The 24871-nt window shown below is 45.1% G+C and overlaps 1 protein-coding gene across 6 annotated transcripts in view; it reads right to left on the bottom strand.

Annotated features, from left to right (window-relative positions):
• The window catches only part of ARHGAP32 (Rho GTPase activating protein 32), a 942023-nt gene that overhangs the window by 110195 nt on the left and 806957 nt on the right, over positions 1-24871 (bottom strand). For all 6 annotated transcript variants that reach the window (XM_069224492.1, XM_069224494.1, XM_069224495.1 and 3 more), the window contains one exon: positions 5073-5175. In XM_069224492.1, the coding sequence (XP_069080593.1) occupies positions 5073-5175 (103 nt within the window). The remainder of the gene's footprint in view (positions 1-5072; positions 5176-24871) is intronic.

Here is a 24871-nt window from a genome sequence, read left to right as displayed (position 1 = left end):
GTTTGTGCTCACGACCACCAGAAGAAAGCTGTCACATGAATAAATGAAGCAGTATTTCACCAGCAATGGACGTGTTGAAGGTTTTCAAAATACTGTGGAAAACACAAAGGTGATGGGTTGGTTGCTTGCAAATAATCTCATCCACTAGCAGGTCTTCTGACCGCTTTCTAGTCCACGGCCACAAGCAATTGCCAGTGGCTGTGATCATGTGCAAGCATTCCACAAACTGTCTTGGTGTTTTCAAACGTACAATGCCCTAAATGCAAAAGGTATGCACAGACGTGGATCCTGTGCTCACTGTGACAGGACTCAAGCTGTACCTCAAAGAGGAGGCCAAAGAAGTTAAGGGGTGCTTGCGTTCCCATTCACAGTCTATTTGGTTTGCACTTCCGGCTGGACTGTTCGGATTGGAGCAGCACCAAGGCCGATTCGTAAATAGGTGGTCTCTATTAAGAGTGGCATAGCCAGACCCTCCAGGATTTCGCAATTTGGAAAAAAAATCCCCCAAATTAGCAGTTTTGTACAAAGTCAGTGGTTTTTACAAAAGTGCCTGTGAAATTCAAAGAATGTAATTGCCGGGCCAAATGAAAGGAAGGTCAGCAGGGGGGGCAAAAACAAGTTTACTTAAAAAAAACAGGCCTGCCACTTGAGAGGCATGTAGTGGGCCTGCCTGATGTCAAATGTTTACAAATTAGGCACCCTGCTCACGTGGAGTGTGGCAGGTGATCAGGAAGCAAACATTTAAATATATAACAGATTCCACTCGAGTGAGAGAAAAAAAAAAAATCGGGCCTACCTCTTGAGTGGCCAGTTCCTAGGGCATGTGATGTGCCCGCAAGGACAACTTTAAAAAACAAAAATCTGGCCAGACAACATTAGGTCATTCAGCAGGTCTGTGGTGGCCAAATATTATTAAAAAATATGGACCTGCCACTAGAGGGGCATGTAGTGAGGCCTGTGGGGTCCACATTAAAAAGAAAAAAAAGAAATAATCGGGCTCACTGCCAGAGAGCATTGTTTTAGAAAATTGACCTGCAGCCAGAAGGACATTCCGTGGGCCTAAGTGGCCAAATATTAAAACATTAGACATGCAGTCATCCTCCAGCTTTACAAGGTGCCTGCCCCGACACCCACCGCAAATATGAAAAATTGGGTCCACTGCTAATGGGGTAAGTGGTGGGCCCCCCGTTACCTGCTCAAAAGCACCAACTGACATATCTTTGGGTGGTGATGTGGAAGAGTGTCTACCGGACCCGTATTTCTCCACCCCACCACCAACCGAATGAATGTTAGGCCCTTGGTGGACTCCTAGTCACCCCTCCCATACTCAAAGCGCTAGTTCCCCAACCTAAGCGTAAGTAGGGCTGCCACCCGTAGGACAAGTGGCAGGCCCCAGTCACACCAACACCATGCATACCTGCCAACTCACACACATTTGGTGGGTGCCGTCCTCTTTTTACTTCCATTCACTACCCTGATAAACAAAAAGCCCATAGGCTTAAAGGGGGTCACCTGCTTTTCAAACCTATAACATCCTCCAAAAAGTATGCTAAATAAAAGAACTCCAGTAAAATAAAGTGCCACAAAAATGCAACTAAAATTTCATTTCTGTGCTACAAAATTTGATAATGTATGCTGCAACATCCTGGAGAGGTCTTCATAGTGGGTGAACAACAATGGACTGGGATGCAACTCGAGCAACTAACTGCCAATGACTAACTACTTGCAATCAACCCGGCTATCATCATTGTATGTTCCTCCGTAATACTGTGCCACTAGGGAGGCATTTTGATTGCCAGTGCGATTCAGTAATAAATGAGAGAACATTCTCCTATGTTCCTGGATTTAGTGCGGCAACCAGTTATAACATTTCAACGATGAGTGAAATGTGTGGGTAGAAGCTTGAACCAAGGTGCCTTTGTCTCAGGGCTAGCCACACCGGGTCCAGAATGATCTGTTTCAAAGGAGGGCGGCGCGATACCACAGCAAAATGGAAGACTCTTTGCACTGAGATAGGAAAAGGGGAATTTTATGGGGGAGGCTACGCGATGCTCATCAGCTAAAACTTTGATCGAATCACTATTGCATTTTGTGTGGTTTTGTTCATCTTATTGCAGTCCAAGAGATTTGCTGCTCCTGGGGATCTTGAAAGAATTAAACGTCGCAACAATGAGGCAGTTACGCTGGTACTACAAATGTCAGGGAATGTACAAAAAACTTTATTTTACCCTCAATTCTTTTTGGAAAGCTAGGCTAGTTAGGGAAAAATGCTAACTCTATAAATTCGTAGACAAGTTGCAAATGGTAGAAATGCCTGTTTAAGTTGAAAAAGAGAGCAGCATAAAACAAGCACACTACATCAATGATTTTAGATGCAATATTAGAAAGAGTGGCAGCTCAGTTTTGATGAGATTTTTGTATGTGCTTTTGATTGTTTCTGTTTGGTGCAATGGCTATATAGGGACATAATATTAAATAAAGCATTTCTTGACTATGAAGACAATAATTAAAAAATCTAAGAGACATATAACTCCATGGATATCTCTTAGGAAACAGTGTCCACCTGGCCCTTTTCTCCAAACGTAAAACATGTGAAAACAAGAGAGGCTTGCTGACCCCAAGGGACTAGCTAGAACATTAAAATACTCTCCCACTTTGAATTACATTTCTGATGGCACCAAGCAAGTGACTCAAGTGTATTCAACCCTTCTTAGAAGAACTCCCCTTGTGTCTTCCGTACAAACATTTATTCATTCACCCTATCACCTTTCCATCCATTATTTCACCTTTTATATAGCCTTAGAACCCACCGTAGCGGACTCTACCAGCTATTAAAGGCCCGCTCCCGCGTTAAAGGCCCAAGCCGAACCGCTACGGCGGGTTCTCAGGCTATTAGAACATTCTGCCACTCGGGGGCAGAATGTTCTATTAAATAAAACAAATTCCTCACGAAACCCCAGGGGATTAAAATCCCCTTGGGCTCCGTGAGGCTTTGTTCACAGCTGTTGCTGTGAACAAAGAAAACATTGGAATGTTGGCTCCGGGCTTTTACCAGCCAGTAAAAGCCCGGAGCACTCCATTGTCTCCAATGGAGATCTGAACATTCCAATGTTCTAATATTTATTAGAACATTGGAATGTTGGCAGCTCCATTGAAAACAATGGAGTGCTCCAGGCTTTTACTGGCCGGTAAAAGCCTGGAGCGCCAACATTCCAATCTTCTTTGTTCACAGCAGCAGCTGTGAACAAAGCCTCACGGAGCCTGAGGGGATTTTAATCCCCTCCGGTTCTGTGAAGCCTTTGTTTTATTTATGAGAACATTCTTCCCTCTAATGGCAGAATGTTCTAATAGCCTTAGAAACCACCATAGCGGGAAGGCCCTCTCCCGTGTTAAAGGCCCTCGCCTTCGGCTCGGGCCTTTAACGTGGGAGCAGGCCTTTAATAGCCAGTGGAGCCCGCTATGGCGGGTTCTAAGGCTATATTAGAACATTGGAATGTTGGCAGCTCCATTGAAAGCAATGGAGTGCTCCGGGCTTTTAATGGCCGGTAAAAACCCGCAGCACCAACATTCCAATCTTCTTTGTTCACAGCAGGAGCTGTGAACAAAGCCTCATGGAGCATGAGGGGATGTTAATCCCCTCCAGTTCCGTGAAGTCTTTGTTTTATTTAGCCCTCTATTGGTAGAATGTTCTAATAGCCTTAGAACCCGCCGTAGCGGGCTCTACTGGCTATTAAAGGCCCTCTCCCTTGTCTTTAACGTGGGAGCGGGCCTTTAATATAGCCTTAGAACCCGCCGTAACGGGCTCTACCGGCTATTAAAGGCCCGCTCCCGCGTTAAATGCCCGAGCCGAAGGCGAGGGCATTTAACAAGGGAATGGGCCTTTAATAGCCGGTAGAGCCCGCTACGGCGGGTTCTAAGGCTATTAGAACATTCTGCCACTCAGGGCAGAATGTTCTATTAAAAAAAACAAATTGCTAATGTAGCCCGAGGGGATTAAAATCCCCTGGGGCTCCGTGAGGCTTTGTTCACAGCTGTTGCTGTGAACAAAGCGAACATTGGAATGTTGGTGCTGCGGGCTTTTACGGGCCATTAAAAGCCCGCAGCACTCGATTGTCTTCAATGGACATGCCAACATTCCAATGTTCTAATAGCTGGTAGAGCCCGCTACGGCTGGTTCTAAGGCTATATTAAATCAAACACAGGAGAAGGTTCTGTGCAGCATATATCCTGAAGTTATGTATTTCGAGGTCCTGTTCTACGTGATAATAATAGAAAAGGAAGGAAAGTGAAATAAAACAATTGCCTAGGATCACACAATTTGGTTAAGAGGAGAATCCAGGATTATGTCCCATGTTTTTGGATTCACATTGTGCAATTCAGACACTAGATGTATGGGTCGCTTGCCCTACACTCACCTTGCAGTCTACCCTGCCACCCTTCTGACATCAATGCGACCCTTGTTCACATCACAAACCAAACTTGTGGCCCCTGTGAAAATGTTAGCGAGTACCCATGCTCCAGATCGACAGCAGAGAAGAAAAAGAGCTGGAGCGACTCTCAGATCTCCATAGAATCAGAGAGGAGGGCACAGGCAGAGCAATGATTAACAACCCTCAGCTGCAGATACTGTATTTTGCTTTAAGATGGTCCCTGAAGAGGAGCTAAAGTGCTTGCTGTAAGATGGGAGGACCAAAGAGAGTTTAAGGCAAAGTCTACTGTACATCTCCTTTGCATCATGCCCTTTCAATGGAGTTGACGTGGGGGAAAAGGGCTTAACATTTGTTCTCACAATAGCCATGTGTTTATTGTCACATACAATTATTTGAGTCACAGACATTATGAATGCCTCCCTTTCCTTCTGATGGAAATAGGAGCAAGTCACAAGCCCCATGCACCTCTTCCCCCGACCCCACCATCGCCTTGGCATCATGTGGTGTTCACCTCTTTCAACTAACATATGGTTCCTTAAGCAAATGTTCTTTGTCTCTATGGAGGGATTTAGCGGAATACATTACTAACGCGTCTAGTCCCAGACAGATCTCAAATGTCTCTCAGAATCCAGGAAATCTTACCGCAACTTTTGGATGTTGGATGCAATCCCAGAGAGGCGGTACATGCCATCCACGATGCCATGCTTCTCAATGAACTCTGTGCAGCTCCTGAGCACCTGGGGAACTATAGCGACAGCAGGCACAGTAGTAGAGCGGAGGGATGAATGCAGAAGAAAAGAAGAGAAATGAGGGTGATCGAGAAATGCAGAGAGGAGGAAAACGGTGGAAAAGTAAATGGAAGAGTAAGTTAACAGGAGAAAAACAAGGAACAGAGAGGGGGTGAAAAAAAAGAGGTTAGCTCACAAATTAAATATAGCTCCTTCACTCTTTGTAGAGTCAATTGAGACCATGCATATGTATGTGTATTCTCAATGAAAAGGTATTGTGGTGATGGAAGTACTAGAAAACAAAGTCTGCCCATTGCACGAGACACGAACAATGTAGACATACATCTGTCATCACAATCGTCATTGTGTTTCAACTACGTGCTGAAAGGAATACTTCAAAGCAATCAGTGTACAGGTGCAGCCTTTGGGCTGGGCCGAAGATTCCTGACCATGTTCCAGGATAATCATGCCATGCTGTTTCACGATCTGAGGAGTCTTGGTACATTGGGAACTAGCTTAGCGACAGTCCGTGTTTGCATCGTATTGCTGGACTTTGTAACCTCCCTATCTACACCGTTCAGCCAGCAAATCCCTACATGGTCCAAAAATGCAAAATAGGAGTGTTCATCGACTTCATACGTGCAAGGTAAGTGCCTATCTTACCCCTTGGCCCAAACTCTTGAGCTAGCTTCCTGTGAGACGGCATACTAAGTTCAAGAGTACCTTCCTGGTGCGCACAGATAGCAGGGTTGACGTTTCTTCTTATCTCAGGAATAATATTTGAAAATACTACCCTGCTACCCGAGGGGACATTTATGATCCATGGATCAATTGAAGTTAATTTTGCCAAGATTTCTCAAATCCATCTGTGTGGAGACATACATCATGGGATATCAAAATAGATTTTTTTTAAAACTACGAAATGCTCAGCCACCTGCTATCAGCTTACTGAACACCACTTGAGTTTTCAGGAAGGTGGCGAGGAGCTAGCTACTTAGAACAGTCAAGAGGTAGCTGTCAGGGTGGTTGTAGTGAATGTTTGGTGTTGCACCGCGTGCTTCGAACCACGTCTGGGCATAACTTACGGTGTAATAAAATAGAGCGCAATGTGTTAGTATTCCGTACCACTCGTGGAGTTGTATAGGACCTCCTATTTCTTCACACTTTTTCATAGAGACCCTGAGTAAAGGAACCTCAACCAGCAATAAGGTGTCAGTTTTTGTCAATATGCATATGGCACCCACATCGATATCTCACTGATCACATAGGTGCTATCTGCTCTGTGAACATGTGACTAATGTTGCTGACTGGAAGAGGAATCTACATCTATTCACTTATCCTCTTCTCTGCATAAAAAGGGTTCTCTGGGCACATCCTGTCGAGTGAGAGCTTCATAGGAACTGGTAAAGAATCATCACATAATTCATAATATGGCTGTTCTGATGAGACAGTGAGCTGCACACTTTAAAAGAACATTTATCGAAACAAGATTTGTTCTGGCTTCCACTGTACAACAGGCCCTTCTAGTCCAAACCACTGTCAGCAGAAAAAACATTTTCAGGACTTTCAAGTTCTTAAGAGTTGGAAAGTTCCCCATCAAACATATTTAAAAAAACAAAAACTTTTTATTAAGATTTTTAGAAAAGTGAGGTAGTACACAGCATGACATCTTTCCAGTCATAGGTAATACAACAGTTATAGTCATTTCTCAGTTGCAAAACAAACCCTGAGAAAACAACATAAAGATCATCTCAAACAAACAGAGGTCCCTCTCTGCCCCCTTTTCTTATTCCTATGCTCACCTTAGTGTATCATGGAGTCCGCCCCTGCTCTCGGGCCTTCATTATTCCAAACCCTTGTCTTGCAGAGTTCCAGCTGTATACTTGTCATTTCTGCCCAACCCTCCCATATTTTACTGTTTCTTTGGGCATCCTCGAGCTTTATAGACAGGTTGCTCGAGACCTATACAATAATACATGCCTGTAACCCACCTCCCCGCCGACGGTGCAGCCGCTTCCTTCCATGTCTTTGGCAAGAATAAGTCCCATTCATAGAAAGGCCATTTGATATCAGTTGCCTTCCAGATCATTAGTGATACATAACAGTATTTAATCTGGGATCCCTCTCAACTTTCCAACCCAGTATGCCCTCCATCTTCCCCAGTATCCCCTCCCAAAAGCATGATAGGGCAGTGCAGCTCCAAAAGGTGTGTACCAAGTCCCCAAGTGAGATCCTGCACCTTAGACAGGCACTCTGCTGTGTAAGTCCTATTCAATGGAGTCTATCCCCAGTATAATATGTGCGGTGTAGTAATTTCAGTTCTATCAGTCGAAACTGTGATGCTATGACTCTTGGGCTTCTCTACAATCTTCTTCTTCTGTAGTTACTAGGCCTTTCTCACAGGCTTTACAAATTGCTTCCACAGGGCCAGGTAAATTTCTTAGGAGCATTTTTTATGTCTGGGACAATTTTTGTTCTTTAATATCCGTCAAAAGGAGCTTAGCCTCCAGTGCTTAGAAGTCTGGGATGTCCAGGCCGGAGCTAAGCATCAGTGCCAGGGCATGATGGAGTTGTAGGTATCGAAAAAAAAAACTGTATCCTATGAAGATCAAAGTCTTTTTGCAGATCTTGGAATGAGTTAAGTACAACATTGGTTAAGACATCTCCCACAGGAGATATCCCTATTGCGTCCCATTTGAGAAGCTCTGCAGTGCAGCTACCTGGGCTGACTCCAATGTCCTCTTACTTTGCTGACCAGTAGCCTTTATGGCCGCTTTCCAAATGTCCAACACCACATGAGTCGAGGGGAGCAATCCCCGGTATGTCTCATCACCATATTACAATTGTGATAAATTCTCCTGTCCCACTGTTCTACCGTCCAGGTTGGTTCGGTGAACCCCTCGAACTACCAGTCACTGAGTATCGAAAGGTGTGCTGCCCAGAAATATAAACATACATCAGGGGTGGCTACATCTCCTTCATACGTTGGTTGGTAGCAATTCCCCAAATCTATTCTATGCCGTCAAACATATTTGAACTAAGTTTAGAGGCAAAAGGTTGCACTGTGTAACCAATATCATGTTCGCATGAATTATTGAATACTTGATTTTTAATGCCTGATCCTATGTTGAATGTTTGGAATTGTGTTTAATGTGTTTTCAGCTTCTTATTGTGAATTGTAGTGAACTTAACAGACAACTGAAAACAGAAATAGGTTAATTCTTCAATATTCTATACTAAAGTGAGCTAACGGAGGTGGCTGTGCAGATATTTACAGCTTTAAAAAAACATGTTATAGCACATTGTAATACTGATGTCATTACATGAAAATACAATGTTCCTGTTTGCCATGTACAGGCAAACTGTCTGTAGATTGAGCACGTGCCCTCTACCCCAACGGTTCTTAACCTTAGCGCCTTACTTAAGTATATATGAATAAAGAAGCAAAATGTATAATTTAAATAGTGAAGGATTTTGAAAATCGGAGGCTAAAAATTCAGTTGGTATGCTCAGCTTGAGTCGCAGCAGCAGCACAAGGACAGCAAACAGAATATTATTTGGACAAAGAGTGACCTCAACTGAAGAGCCGGAAATGCAGAGTGATATGCTAGTAACATTTAAAAACGAATTTAGAAAACCTCCAAACTTCCCGTTAACATTTTGTTTTGTTTTTATCCTGTTTAATAAATATTTTATAATTTGTGAACTTGTTTCATATGCACTTATTTCAGTATTTCTATGTGTTGTTCTGAGGTTCAAAGCAGAGAAATTGCTAAGGCTGGAGCATCTGACTTCCAGTAATGATTTAGTGAGGGCTGCCCTATACCAGTAAGAAGTATGAGTGGGTCCCCATAATCCAGTAAGAACCCAGTTTTAGTCCACAGTAGTCAAACGGTTAAGAACTGCTGGTCTACAAAAAGTAAATGAGTAGTTGACAAGCTATGAACTCTGGACTAAACACCAGGCTAAGAAAGCATATGTTTCTCTGCTACTCAAGTCTTTTTCATGACCCAGTGTCATTATATCAGGCCAAAGTGAACGTTTTGCATAGTGTTTCATCATTTGCGTTTTTTATCACGTTAAACTGTGTAGACCTTCTTCAGGGCAATAATACATTAGTACGTTTTTAGAAATGATGAATGATTAATATTTTTAAAGTGTGCTCTTACCCCAAGGAAGGAACCCCCCAGGGCTGCCTAATTATCAGATTGACAGAAGACTCGCACTACAACTGTTGAAACAATCAAGTTTTTATAGACTTTCTGATTGCAGAAAAATCCAACAACTGCCTCAGCACAGCTGGCAGAGAGTTCCACATCTTGGACGTGGGATAAAAAAAACAAGTAATGTCAAAGCCAATAGGTCTCTGCAATGGGTGACCTATTGCCTTTGGCAAATGGGGTGGGGAACGGAAGGGCGGATGTGGGTGAGGAACGGGAGGGCGAGTGGGGTTGGGGAATGAGAGGGCGGTGGTAAACAGGACGGCAGGTGGGGATGATGAACGGGAGGGCGAGTGGGAATGATGAACGGGAGGGCGAGTGGGAATGGTGAACGGGAGGGCTTGTGGGGGTGTGAGAAACTCAACTCCTGCACTGTACTATGGCAGCAAAACAATAATCTCCTGTTAAAGTTAAAGGTTCCTTTCCGACAGCCCAGTGCAGAGTGATACAGAACTCATGAGGAGTGGAGCATGATCATCACACTCTTTTGTTGGTTGCGAGTGAGATGATGTCACATACACTCATGCTGCCCCTTTGACTGGGAATGGGCAGAACGTCTGGAGTGGGGATCTGTGACGCTGTAATCTGGACTGAACTCACACTGAGGAATCGTTACCTCACTACCCTCCCCTGAGAAGAGCAACAATAGAATGAACAGTTTGTTGTAGGAGTACAAGGCTTGGTCAGCAACATCAAAGGGCAGCCCAGCACACAAATACTGGAAAGCAACACGCTGCATAAAGAGCGTATGCAGCACTGTACGACTTGCCCAGCAGTTGTGGGCAGGGCTGGTGTACATGCTTTGAAGCAAATGGTAAAAACTGAACTTCCAGCAGATTCTGGATGCTTGGGCCGCAGACAGATGTTCATAATGTTGCCTAGTGAGGAGCAAACAAAGCAGTTTTACATAGCTCTGCATGTACTGAGTAAAATGGAAAGTGCGCAGGGCTTATAAACTAAGAAAAGAAAACGTGCTAGGCACTCAGAGCAAATAAAAACACCAGCTCGCCTGAGGATGACTTGTAAACCAAGAAAAAAAGAAGTCCCTAAAATTGTAATAAAGTGAGGGATACTGGAGGGATTGTATACATAGTCCCGGCTCTCTGGGAGGACTAAAAGGAGGAAAAGGCATGCCAAACGCATGCAATGCACAAAGCCTATGGGCGGGCTGATGCCCACCATGTAGATACAGCATGTCTCGGTTTGAGACAGCATGTGTGCATTGTTTAGAGACTAGACCTAAAAAAAAAAAAAGGTCTCCCCTGCGACAGCTTCTGAATTTAAGAACTTGGAGCAGACCACCTCCAGAAGAACTCAGGACACATGCAGGAGAGTAAAGACAGATTTTTTTTTATAAAGGTAGATAGGGGCCCACTCCTTTAATTGCTTTGAACACTGAACAGAGAGCCTTAAACACACTTCTCTGTCAAATAGGTTAGGCAGAGAAGAGAGTCTAAAAGACTTCAGAGAAGTCATTTGAAGAGGATTAAGATAACATGTGTGGCAGCATTCTTAACCACCTGGAGCATGTGCAGAAAAAAGAGGGCAAGCCCAGGTAAAAAGCATTGACAGTCCGGCTGGGATGTAATTAGAGCCTGGACCATAGTAGTTCAAGCACAGATGGGAAGATCGCATGCTTTTCCGTATAGCTTGAATCACTGTGAAACATGAGGGAAGCAACTGAGGTGATGTGAGACACAAATGAAAGATCAGTATCAAATATTACTCCCAGGTATCTAGCATAGGAAACAACAGATGGTAATGGGCCGAGTATCTCTGCCACCACTTCAAATCCCACATGACACTGTTGGCTCAGAAGAGAAAGATTTAAGTTTTTGCAGCGTTAAGCTTCTGCAAGTTTTGAATCATCTACCACAAGATGGATAGCATGCCTTCCTTCAGATTGTTGGAGATAAAAACAACAATCTGGGTATCATTCGCATAGGCCATGCAGGAAAAGCCAAAGGATCTAATCAATGCACCCAATGTAATCAAGTATTTATTAAACATGGTAGGGCTAAGGGACAAATCCTGAAGAATCTTGCAAGGAAAGCTGAAATCCTGCGATTTAAATTGGAAAAAGTAAAATAGTACTGGATAAACAACAGCATCAAATGCTGTGGACAGGCAGTAGGACCAGACCCACAAGCTTGCCCTGGTGAGGGATGCAACAAATCTCCTCCACTACAGAAAGGAGCGAAGTTTCTGTATTGTGAAGTAGTCTGAATCCAGGCTAGTCTTTGTCAAGTACCTAGAAGTGATCTGACCATTAACATGAGTTTCTAAGATTTTGGTTAAAACAGGAAGCAAGGTGCTAGGCCTTTAATGCTACATTGATGGCGAATCCATTGATTGGTTTTGACACACAATTATAAAAGCATGTTTCCAGTTGGGTGGGACGGAGGTAGTGGCCAAAGATTTGATGCATATTTCTACTAGTTTGGGTGCCATGAGAGCTATACAAATGCACTAAAATATGCCTGTTCAGTTAATTCTTTTGTTTGTAGTGAAACGCGGATGATTGGCACTGTTTTCAGAAAATAACAGTGTATTGTTCGCTTCGAAGTTGTTGCTGACACCTAACTCAGACAGCCACAAAAGGCAAAAAGGATGCCTGAAAACAATAAAGGAGAAACACGCCACTTTCTTCTTCACTCCGTTAAGAAATTATGTAGTGCGTAGTTTTTTATAAAACTATCTAGTTGACAGTTCTGACGGAATCTCTTTCACTATCTGCTATTTCTGAGTGGGACCGAGACTCCAACTAACTGGGAGCACAAGGCCGGTTCTCTTCTTGGAACGTTGGTTCTATGTCTCGTCTGTTTTGAGACACTGTAATTTTATTTTCCCCTCTCTGGCACAAGGCCCTAGATCACGTATGCCCACAATCTCAAAGTCCTACAGACTCATTCACCCAGGCATGAGTCGCACTGTATTGTGGCCGAGTATGTTTATTTTGTTGCTATCCTGATTCACTGCTTATGTGCATTTGTGGATGGGTAGAACTCTACCTAGGAGTGCTTTGGGTGGAACAGAATATTGTCTGGCACGTGCCCTATATGGATTAGTGTTTCAATGTCATGTGTGAGGACCCCCATTGTGTTCTCATCTGGTTTTATTGCAGCCCCTTAGTTTGACTCGAACTGAAATGGGTAAATAAAATGTTTAACCATTAAGCGCTACTTGATGAATGTATAGAACGATTGTGATTAAAGTGTGGCGAGTGTATTGGTGGTCTATAGTCCACATACGGAGCTGCAGATGGCAATTCCTAGAAAGGGTATGATAAACCAGCCATGGTACAAGCTCAAACAATACACCCAGCAACATGAGGGAGCAACTCAGAGGATTGAGCATTGCATGATACTGCATTGCATTGCAACATTTAATAGTTGACACTCCTAAATGGGGCACTGAAGTGCCTGTCTACATGTTAGCGCTTGACACTTTGAAGTCCTCCATTGGTCTGTAGCATGTAGCATATTTATTCAGTTATTCCATGCCTGTTCAGTTGGTGAGTGATGGTTTAATTGCTGTTAGATGGTACAGTACTGGGTGATGGACATGATCTGCAGCAGTTTTATCTTATGAGAATGTAAGTGAGCCAAGCAGAATAAGGGAATTATTATGTAGCTTGTTTGAACTACAATCAACTGCATAACAACTGAGTGTCTGGCTTAGCAGTTTGTGATGGGTTATTCCTATTGGAGCAGGACCATGGCTGATTTGCTTGCAGCTGGGTCTAATCTGAAGTAGCAGAATAAGCCAAAAAATGATGGACTGGAATGCTACCCTGAGCAATTACCAATGTTTAGACTATTTGTAAGCATTCACCCTATCATCTTCTGTGGCATTTGATTTAACACATTAAAGCCGGTCATACTGGCTTTGCCAATAATGGGAAAAGTAGCAAAATATATTTCTTTCTGTGCAGGATGTACATAGTAGAAGCATAAGTAAATGTGACATACAGCATAGTTCAGATTTAGAATAATCCATTGTGCATTCCTAAAAGGCAAAATGATACATGGCCAGCTGAATGCATGGAATAAGAAAGTAATACTACTCTGGATGGGAAGGGTATCCTCAACAGATCCAGGGCAAAGTGCACTCTATGCATATGTTAAAGAATTGGTAAGGACTATGTCATCCAGACACCTATGCTGTCAAACCAGACAAAGAAGGGAATTTTGTTAGTCAAGCAGTAATATTTTGTGGATTTTGTCATTCACAGACATACTACTTTGGGGGTCACTACAATATGTAGGAAGCTATAAAAATAAATCCGTTGAAATATGCGGAAAGTCGTTTTCGGTGCACTTGACACTGTTTTTGCATTAAGAGAAAAGTACAACACTCCATCTCTAGTAGCACTAGAACATCAAGAAAAAGTCGGTGCTAATTTTACATCAGTAACTGGGGAGGAAAAAGATGTAAACAATGCTTGCACATTTATCTCTAAATTTGTGATAATGTCATGATAACTGGTTTTGGAAACCGCATTACTGAACGGTGGTATAACAGAAAAACATCTGATATTCTGTAAATGACTCAATTAGTGGGGCAGTCTCATTTCTTCCAAATGGCAATGCAGCACAGCTCCATTGCATATAAAGAGCAGAGTGAAGTCCCGCAACTGCTTTCAGTGATGCCCTAAAAATGTTCTTCCAACTCTCTTAAGTGGTAAGCTTTTTCATGTTGCTTGACACCATTAAGGACCATAAAACAACGGCCCTGTTTTTACCCGGTAACTCCTCCCCAGAGTTCAAGATACAAGGGCCATTGATAACTGCAGGAAGAAATAGCAGGGAACAAATGGGATCCTGAGGATCACCATAAAATGGGGACTTACTGGGTGAGTTAGTAATTTGATTAAAAATTCTCCCCAGTATTTCACCCTTTGACTTCCTCTGCTTTCCGCACACAGAGCCACTGGCAGAGAGTGAAGGGGTAGGTAGCTATTTGTAGGATTTAGGAATGGTTAGCATTATGGGGCGGTAAAGTTAAGGGTTGTAAGTATTTTAGTGTTCAGGGAAGGGTACTGTTAAGGGGTAATAATGGGCTTTTAGCGTTCAAGGAGGGGTGGTATTAAAGGGTAGTTAGGGTTTTTAGGGTTCAGGGAAGGTTAGTGTCAAAGGATTTGGACGGTTCAGGGCAGGTACCATTAAGGGTTAGTAAGGGATTTTTAAGTAGGGGTATCCTTAGCTCGTAGCAAGCCTTTACCATGCAGGAAAATAGCATGCAGATAAGCATTTGTAGTTTACCATGAAGTACTTTACCATCCATACAAGTATTTAAAAACAACAATAACAAAAAAACAGAACTGTGTTGTTTTTAAATAAAGGGGTTTAGGTGCAGGTTGAGGTAAAGAAGTAAAGAAGTAAAGGGTGGTATGGATTAATTCACGGTTTTAGGATAGGTATAGGAAAACGGAGCTAAGGGTGATTTTAAGGTGCAGGGCAGGGCAGAGGTAATGGTAAATTTAGGGTTTAGGGGTGGTAAAGGGAGATAAGGATCATTTTAGGCTCAGGGGGTGAGAGATGTAAGAGGAGGTTAGGAGTAAATGAAAAATATGGGGAGGTTTGGGGAAGGGGTTCCCCCCAAAATAAAAATACAATATGTAATAAGTTCTTTAAAAAATAAAAATAATATTAACTTAACTTACATATACTTAACATGCGTGCTAAAGCCACCTGTCTGGTAACTGCTGTGTGGTAAAGGCATACATGTTAAGTGCATGCGCTGTAAGGACATATGTCTAGTTTTTAGGGTTCTGGGAAGGGTAGCATTAAGGGGAAGTAAAATGTTTTAAGGTTCAGAGAAAGGCAGTTTTGGGGAGAGTAGGAGGCTGGCCTGGTTTGTAGTGAGTACCAAGGGGTACTTACACTCTGCACCAGGTCCAGGTATCCCTTATTAGCGTAGAAGAAGTGTTCTAGCAGCTTAGGCTGATAGAAAAGGTAGCTTAGCAGAGCAGCTTAGGCTGAACTAGGAGACATGCAAAGCTCCTACTATACCACTGGTGTCATATGCACAATATCATAAGAAAACACAATACACAAATATACTAAAAATAAAGGTACTTTATTTTTATGACAATATGCCAAAGTATCTCAGTGAGTACCCTCAGTATGAAGATAGCAAATATACACAAGATATATGTACACAATACCAAAAATATGCAATAATAGCAATAGAAAGCAATGCAAGCAATGTACAGTCACAATAGATTGCAATGAGAGCACATAGGTATAGGGGCAACACAAACCATATACTCCAAAAGTGGAATGCGAACCACAAATGGACCCCAAACCTATGTGAGCTTGTAGAGGGTCGCTGGGACTGTAAGAAAACAGTGAGGGTTAGAAAAATAGCCCACCCCAAGACCCTGAAAAGTAGGTGTAAAGTGCACCTAAGTTCCCCAAAGAGCACAGAAGTCGTGATAGGGGAATTCTGCAAGGAAGACCAACACCAGCAATGCAACAAAGGTGGATTTCCGGACGAGAGTACCTGTGGAACAAGGGGACCAAGTCCAAGTGTCGCGACAAAGTCAAGATTGGGCAGATGCCCAGGAAATGCCAGCTGAGGATGCAAAGAAGCTGCCACTGGATGGTAGAAGCTGTGGTTTCTGCAAGAACGAAGAGGACTAGGAACTTCCCCTTTGGAGGATGGATGTCCCACGTCGTGAAGAAGCTTGCAGAGGTGTATCCACGCAGAAAGACCGCAAACAAGCCTTGCTAGCTGCAAGGGTCGCGGTTAGGGTTTTTGGATGCTGCTGTGGCCCAGGAGGGTCCAGGATGTCGCCAATTGCGTGAGGAGACAGAGGGGGCGTCCAGCAAGGCAAGGAGCCCTCTCAGAAGCAGGCAGCACCCCCAGAAGTGCCAGAACAGGCACTACGAAGAAGAGTGAACCGGAGCTCACCCGAAGTCACAAAAGAAGATCTCACGACGCCGGAGGACAACTCAGGAGGTTGTGCACTGCAGGTTAGAGTGTCGGGGACCCAGGCTTGGCTGTGCACAAAGGAAATCCTGGAAGAGTGCACAGGAGCCGGAGCAGCTGCAAATCACGCGGTACCCAGCAATGCATTCTAGCGTGGTGAGGCAAGGACTTACCTCCATCAAACTTGGACTGAAGAGTCACTGGACTGTGGGAGTCACTTGGACAGAGTTGCTAAGTTCCAGGGACCACGCTTGTCGTGCTGAGAGGGGACCCAGAGGACCGGTAATGCAGTCTTTTGTTGCCTGCGGTTGCAGGGAGAAGATTCCATCGACCCACGGGAGATTTCTTTGGAGCTTCTAGTGCAGAGAGGAGGCAGACTACCCCCACAGCATGCACCCCCAGGAAAACAGTCGAGAAGGCGGCCGGATCAGCGATACAAGGTTGCAGTAGTCGTCTTTGCTACTTTGTTGCGGTTTTGCAGGCGTCCAGAGCAGTCAGCGGTCGATTCCTTGGCAGAAGGTGAAGAGATAGATGCAGAGGAACTCTGATGAGCTCTTGCATTCGTTATCTAAAGAATTCCCCAAAGCAGAGACCCTAAATAGCCAGAAAAGGAGGTTTGGCTACCTAGGAAGGAGGATAGGCTAGCAACACAGGTAAGAGCCTATCAGAAGAAGTCTCTGACGTCACCTGCTGGCACTGGCCACTCAGAGCAGTCCAGTGTGCCAGCAGCACCTCTATTTCCAAGATGGCAGAGGTCTGGAGCACACCGGAGGAGCTCTGGGCACCTCCCAGGGGAGGTGCAGGTCAGGGGGGTGGTCACTCCCCTTTCCTTTGTCCAGTTTCGCGCCAGAGCAGGGCTGGGGGATCCCTGAACCGGTGTAGACTGGCTTATGCAGAGATGGGCACCATCTGTTCCCATCAAAGCATTTCCAGAGGCTGGGGTAGGCTACTCCTCCCCAGCCCTGACTCCTTTTTCCAAAGGGAGAGGGTGTAACACCCTCTCTCTGAGGAAGTCCTTTGTTCTGCCTTCCTGGGCCAAGCCTGGCTGGACCCCAGGAGGGCAGAAACCTGTCTGAGGGGTTGGCAGCGGCAGCAGCAGCAGCTGCAGTGAAACCCCGGGAAAGGTAGTTTGGCAGTACCCGGGTCTGTGCTAGAGACTCGGGGGATCATGGAATTGTCTCCCCAATGCCAGAATGGCATTGGGGTGACAATTCCATGATCTTAGACATGGTACATGGCCATGTTCGGAGTTACCATTGTGACGCTATACATAGGTAGTGACCTATGTACAGTGCACGCGTGTAATGGTGTCCCCGCACTCACAAAGTCCGGGGAATTTGCCCTGAATGATGTGGGGGCACCTTGGCTAGTGCCAGGGTGTCCACACACTAAGTAACTTGGCACCCAACCTTCACCAGGTGAAGGTTAGACATATAGGTGACTTATAAGTTACTTAAGTGCAGTGGTAAATGGCTGTGAAATAACGTGGACATTATTTCACTCAGGCTGCAGTGGCAGGCCTGTGTAAGAATTGTCAGAGCTCCCTATGGGGGGCAAAAGAAATGCTGCAGCCCATAGGGATCTCCTGGAACCCCAATACCCTGGGTACCTCAGTACCATATACTAGGGAACTATAAGGGTGTTCCAGTATGCCAATGTGAATTGTTGAAATTGGTCACTAGCCTGTTAGTGACAATTTGGAAAGCAAAGAGAGAGCATAACCATTGAGGTTCTGGTTAGCAGAGCCTCAGTGAGACAGTTAGTCATCACACAGGGAACACATACAGGGCACACTTATGAGCACTGGGGCCCTGGCTGGCAGGGTCCCAGTGACACATACAACTAAAACAACATATATACAGTGAAATATGGGGGTAACATGCCAGACAAGATGGTACTTTCCTACAGGGAGTAATACGGAGTTTTCAGCGTTCAGGAAAGTGTAGTGTTCAGGTGCAGGAGGAGTTGTATAGTGTTCAGCAATGGTAAGAAAAAAAATTAAAAGATACTAACGTGGTTTTAGGGCTCAGGGAAGAGTAGCATTAAGGAGTAGTAAAGGGTTTTAGGATTCAGATAATGATACTGTCAAGTAGAAAAGAGCATTAGAGTTCAGAGAAGGGTAGCATCAAGAGTTAGGAAGGACTGTTTTTAGTGTCAGCAATTGCAGAATTAAGGGGTAGTAATTTTTTGGGGAGAGGGGTCAGAGATGGGGAGTGTTAGTAGATAGTAAGGGACTTTATGGTTCAGGAACAAGTTGGGTTAATGGGTAACACTGGATTTTTATGGTTCAGGGATGGTATCTTTAGGCGTAGTAAGGAGTTTTTAGGGTAATAGGATGGGTAGCTTTAAAGGGTAGTATGATTTTACAGTTCAGGGAAAGGTAGTGTAAAAAGACTTTACTATCTTGCATACTCTACTTATTCGAAGCTATGCTCCCACGTATCACCAAAGAGGATACTGCCCATTTTAAGGCTGCTTGTATGTCATACATCTGGCCTTAGACTGGCCCAACAGACTTCCAGGCGTGGCTCCTCCGCTAGGGAAGAGGAGCATCACCCCATCCCAAGCAGCAGCAGTAGCAGCTGCAAACCTTTTACTAAAAAACTATAATAAACTAAGTTTATTATTGTTTTTTAGTAAAAAAGGGCGGGACCACGTGCTGAGACAAGCACCGAAGGTGAGTCAACAGCACTACCCCTCATTGCGCATGTATGTTTGGTCGGCCTTTTGCATGGGCGCTCCCAGTCAATCCCAACGCTGTTCTGAGCAGCGTCAGGATTGGCCGCAGGGCAGGCTGGGAGTCTGTGCCTGTACCCTGCCTGCAACAGAAGAGCGGTGCGGTGGTGACGGCAGCATTGTCAGCGATACAGGCAAGTTTAGAAAAAAATAATAATAATTTTTTTAATGAATCCCTCCATGCTGCCCCGCCCCTGTTAAGCACCGCGAGCCGCTCCTGCAGACTTGTACTTGCCACCTTTGAGACGGAGGGCTGGGAGTGCCTCACCTACTCTATTACCAGGCATAACAACTATGCTACATGTTCCGATGGTTACAAGTAAAAAACGATAAACCCTGGTGCTTTATAGACCAGAACCTAGCAACCAAACCACTAGGTGAGGTCCGTTGGGTCCCCAAAACTATGAGAGGCAGACTCCTATACTCCTCCCTGGTTACTAGAGTCACCCTAACGGTTTGGGACTCCATCGCAACTAAACAAGGACTTGCTCCCTGTCCCTCCACACTCACATGCGTCCTAAAAGAACACCGAGTTCACCGGTGGACTCATGCAATGGGCATTTCAAGCCTAAAGCGACACAGTTCTTTAGTCTTAGAGACTTTTCTGAGGGAGATCGAGTGAAAATGTTCAAGGAACTTAAAGACTATTATGATATCCCAGAATCCAAACATTTGCATTACATTCAGATCTGCCATTGGGTCTCAGACACTAGCATCAAAGTGCAGGAGACTAGGGTACCCACCCCATTCGCAAAGTTCCCCCAGCACCTAAACCTCTGATAAACACTTGGTCTCTGCCATCTATAGCCTCTTTAACATCCAGATAGCGACAACCAAAACATCATTCCAACTACGCTGGAAGAATTACCTCCAGATTACCTAGAAACGAAACAATGGCAAGAAGTATTTCACTGCACCACTAACTTTGCCTGCCACGACCAGGGCAGGGAGATCCTTTACAAAATTCTGTATCACTGGCATCTCACCGCCTACATGTTATGAATGCCGCCCACTCGAAGGAATGATGGGGTGGAAGTGGTGGCACAGGTACTCTCATGCAGATCTTATGGTCATGCCCTCACCTGGAAGCCTTCTGGGACACTATCTTCTATGTAATCTCCCAGATTCAAGGCTGGCATTTAGACAAACTCCCAGGATTTGCTATCTTGGATAGACCTGCTGAGGAATTTTGCCTACTCCACTCGACAGCAAGCAAACACATTTCCCACCTGGTCCTAGCTGCTAAACATACAATCCTTTCTCTTTGGGTAAAAAAAAACACTATCTCTTCTTACGAACTCTGGCTTCACAAGCTGTGGCAACTGCTCGGCTATGAAAAGATCACTTGCGACTTGGTGGACAAACCACAGCTCTTTCATAAACTATGGGATCCAGTGCTTATCTACTAAACCTCTATGACATTTAGGTCAGACATGCCCACAGAAACGTTGTGCACTGGGCCTACTCAACCCCAAGCTAATCCCCAGCATTGGTTCAATTCACCCTGCCATTTATGATGTGTAAACCATGTTTATTTACTACACAACTGTGCTGGTGTGGGGCAAGGAGGGATCTGGACACGTTTGTTGGGCTGTTTACCTTTGAACGTATTGTTATACGCAAAAATTCTAATGAAGGCAATTGAAATGTACTTTTTATCCAAATTAGGCTCACTCTTGTTCTTAAGATGAAAAGTCAAAGACTCTTCAGCACTGGTTTAGAAGGGTCTGCATACTACCCATTCCCAGTCCTTTTCCGTTACTGGGTGATGGTTAGGACAGTGAAGCAAATTCTACGGCCTAAGAGGTCACAGTGTATTTGGCATCTAGACTTGTTGTTACACTGTTAACCCACAAATCAATGTTTTGATTCAGACAAATGGCCTAGGAGTCTTGCTTTGATTTCACCTTTTTGGCACAAGTATGTTGTAAAACATGCTGATGAAAAGTTCTACAGGGAATACAACATGCTACACCAATCCTGCTGGCAGATACTGACCCCCAAATCCAGGAACTGTATAATGGTCTCTGTTTAATGTTGCACCCATTTAGGGAAAGCTTGTCTTTACTTCTGCTAAAAAAAAAAAACATGTACCACATTTTTTTAACTGGTTCTGAGTGGTGTTTACTTTCCACAGAACATTTCATTAACATGCTATAATTAAAAAGGGAGTTGCTGTATGAAATAATTGGGATCATGAGTGGTTGTTGATGAGGGTATTTGGAAGGACTAATGTTCCAATACTGCCCCATTAGTAAACAATTTCCTTATTTTATTGGTGCATTATCTGAAAAAAATCACATCTGCTTGTAGTTTAAATGAGGATGTGATTTGTTTCTGTAATTCAGAGGTGGCAACATTTCATTGCTTAGCTTCCTGAACAGAATGGTTTCCGCTGTTCTTTTCCTAAGGCCTGCTTTTCACACCACACAGTGACTTTTACCACATTGATTGTTATGCGTTCAATATCACATTAAATGGTGTGTGCTGTTTTCACTGCTAGAAGTTCTCACATTTTACACCATGTTAGAAATGGGGTCTCCGGTTGGCAGTCAGTTTGCACTCTGTCCAAGCAGGGACCCTCACTCTTGTCAGGGTAAAGGAGAAACACACCAGGGTAACCCCTTTTTCCCCCTTGGTAGCTTGGCACGAGCAGAAAGGCTTAACCCCAGAAGCATTGTGTAAAGTATTTGTATTAACACACACAGTAACTCAGTGAAAACACTACAAAATGGACACTACACCAGTTTAGAACAATAGGTAAGATTTATCTCAATTAAACAAGACCATAACAACAAAAATCCAACATACGCAAGTCAAGATATGAATTTTCGAAAGAATAAGAGTCTTGATCCTTAGAAAACAGTGAGAATAATGGTGTTACACAAAAGTACCTGGTTTGCATCAAAAATAAAGCTGCACGGGTGAGCGTGCGTCGAAAAAGTCAGCGAAGCATCTGTTCCTTACTCACAAGCGAGATCGTGCGTTGTTTCCTTCTCCAGTCAGGTAGGCAATGTGTTGTTTTTCTCCCTCGCAAGAAAGCCATGCGTCGTTTTCCAGGCGGGGCAACTCAGATACGGACAGGCTTTGCATCGATCTTTCACACCCAGCGATGTTGCGTTGAAATCCTGTCACACAGTGTCAGAGAACCGTGCTGTGTGGGGTTTGCAACGTTATCAGCCTTCATAAGCAGGTGATGTGCGTTGTTTCTGCAGCTGCATTGCATCGAACTCCCAGCCGTGATGCAGGTGGAGCGACGATTTTAGCCATGAAGGCAGCGGCACGTCGTTTATCGGCCATGTTGCGGAAGGTGCATCTAAAATGTCCCCGCACAGCGGAGTCTGAGTTGATTTCAGTCCTTTTCCACCAGCTTCCCCTTTCCAGGGGCCCAGGGAATGGATGAGGCACCACCTGGCAGGACAGGAGTCTCACCAGAGAGTCCAGGTGCTGGCAGAGAGAAGTCTTTGATGGCCCTCTAGACTTCGACAACAGGAGGCAAGCTCAACTATAGTCCCTGGAGATTCTTCTCACGCAGGAATGCACAACAAAGTCCAGTCTTCGTCCCCTTTCACTGGCAGAAGAGATTCCTCTGAAGCTGCACCCACTGGGACTTCAGTTCCCACTGCAGAGCCTGCATATGTCATCTGACATATGTCATCAGCAGGATACAGGAGGCTATGAGACACTGAAAGCAGTGTCGGAGTCTTTTTCACCGAAATCTAGGATAGAGGTTGAAACATCGGTATCATAGCCTCAATATCCTGGACTCGCTGCTGCTCGGGAGGATAAGCTTGAAACTGCACTATGTCCAGAACAGATACGATGACAGGGATCCTCTGAGAGGGAGTAGGTATGCCTTCGGCACATTTATAATGAACCCTAGCGAATGCAAGAGCACCGCCGTAGCCTGGAAATGGAAACGACAGCCTGGGCCACCACCGCAATCACCATGATAAAGACCTGAGGGGCACTGATAAGGCCAAAGGGGAGCACAGTAAAACTGGTTGTGGCTCATAGTGAACCATAAGTAACGTCTGTGGGCAGGCAGGATAGGAATATGGAAATAAGTGTCCTGCAAGTCCCACGCTACCATCCAGTCTCCTAGGCCCAGGACACACAGCAGTTGAACCAGAGTGAGCATCTTGAACTTCTCCTCCTTGAGGAAGAGATTGAGACACTGAATGTCTAGAATAGGGCGCACGCCCTTGTCCTTTTTGGGTACCAGAAAGTAGCGGGAATAGCAACCACAACCTATTTCTGGCACTGAAACCATCTCTATGGCTCCATTGGACAAGAGAGCCATAACTTCCTCGTGGAGAAGGGATAAGTGATCCTCTGTCATCCGATCATAGGATGGTGGCATGGACGGAGGGGTAGTCTTGAAAAGGAGAGAGTAGCCCCTTCCAGTTATCTGAAAAGCCCACCTGTCTGATGTCATGAACTACCAGTGGAGCAGGTGATGGTGATCCTGCCTCCAACTGGCCCTAGGTGGGGAGTCAGACTAGGAAGGCTTACACGCTGCTGCAGAAGGGGGAGGGGATGATGGCAGACTGATCAGACTGCTGGCTCCCTGATACGTGAGGTCTGTGGATCCTATACCCTCGGCCACGCAGAGGCTGGGCAGCATGCATGGCATAGTGGCTGGTCAGGAATGGATGCAGTTGGAGGCCAATTCCATAGCCATGAAAGGGGCGAAAGGCAGACTGAGGGGGGTAAGGTGCCACTGCTAGGCCCAAGGATCTGGCATAGCTTGGGAATCCTTGAAGCACTGGAGCGTAGAGTCTGCCTTACTTCCGAAGAGATGGGTGCCATCAAAGGGCACGTCCATCAAAGTAGCCAGATGTTCCCAGGTAGGCGTGGTGCCTTAGGGTCACTGTTGACAAAAACCACTCTGCCTAACGAGTCGTTCGTGCCCAGTTCGCAACGGATGGTGAATTTTGCTGCATCTCTCCCATCTACAAAGGCCTGAAATGGGACCTGTGGGCAGCACTTGGGCAACCGTATCCCACAGCATGTGGGAGTAATGCCCGAAAAGGCATGCAGCGTTCACAGACCGCAAAGTTAGACTGGTGGAAGAAAAAAAATCTTCTTCCCAAGTGTATCCAGCCTTTTGGAATCTGTACCCAGTGGTGTGGAAGGGCACGCATCCTGGGAAGTGGAGACTTGGATAACCAAGCTCTCAGAGGTGAAGTGTTGCATCAGAAAACTGGTGGTGGGCAATTGTTCTTTTCACAGGAGCCCATGTGCTGGGTTTGGACCAGGTACCCAGTAGGGCATCCGTGATGGCCTCATTACAAAGGAGCATGGGTTCTGAGGAGGAAGTGCCAGGTTGAAGCACCTCTGTCATGAGGTTATTCCTGACTGCCACCGAAGGCAACTTAAGGTCCAGGACTTCAGACTCCTCTTCTTGCCACCATAGAATAGGAAGCTCTCTCCTCTTTAGCCATGGTGGGGGGAGAAAGTATGCCAGTATCTGGAGAAGTATCCAGTCTGCTGGCTACACTCAAGTCTGAAAGCCAGTCCACAGGGTCTTGGAGCTGGTATCTTAAACGGTCCAGTGACCCTTCCCATTCCTCACCGTAATCTAGCCCATAAGAAAGGGGTGCAGGAATCAACATAGGGGGCAGGGCTTCTACCGGCATCGGAGTTGGCATTGTATGTCGCCCATCCGACTACGTGTCGGAGAGGGGATAAAAACTGAGATGGAACCGCCTATGGGCTCAGGAGGTGCTGAGAGCTTCAGTGTCGGGACCGGCATCAAGGAAGGTCAGAGTGGTACCACTGACATCGGTCCAGATCCAGGACTAGATTCATGGGTGCC

Source organism: Pleurodeles waltl, chromosome 3_1, assembly GCF_031143425.1.
Source record: "Pleurodeles waltl isolate 20211129_DDA chromosome 3_1, aPleWal1.hap1.20221129, whole genome shotgun sequence".
Classification (NCBI taxonomy): domain Eukaryota; kingdom Metazoa; phylum Chordata; class Amphibia; order Caudata; family Salamandridae; genus Pleurodeles; species Pleurodeles waltl.
The sequence above is the reverse complement of the archived record's forward strand: the minus strand, read 5'-3'. Positions and strand labels throughout refer to the sequence as shown.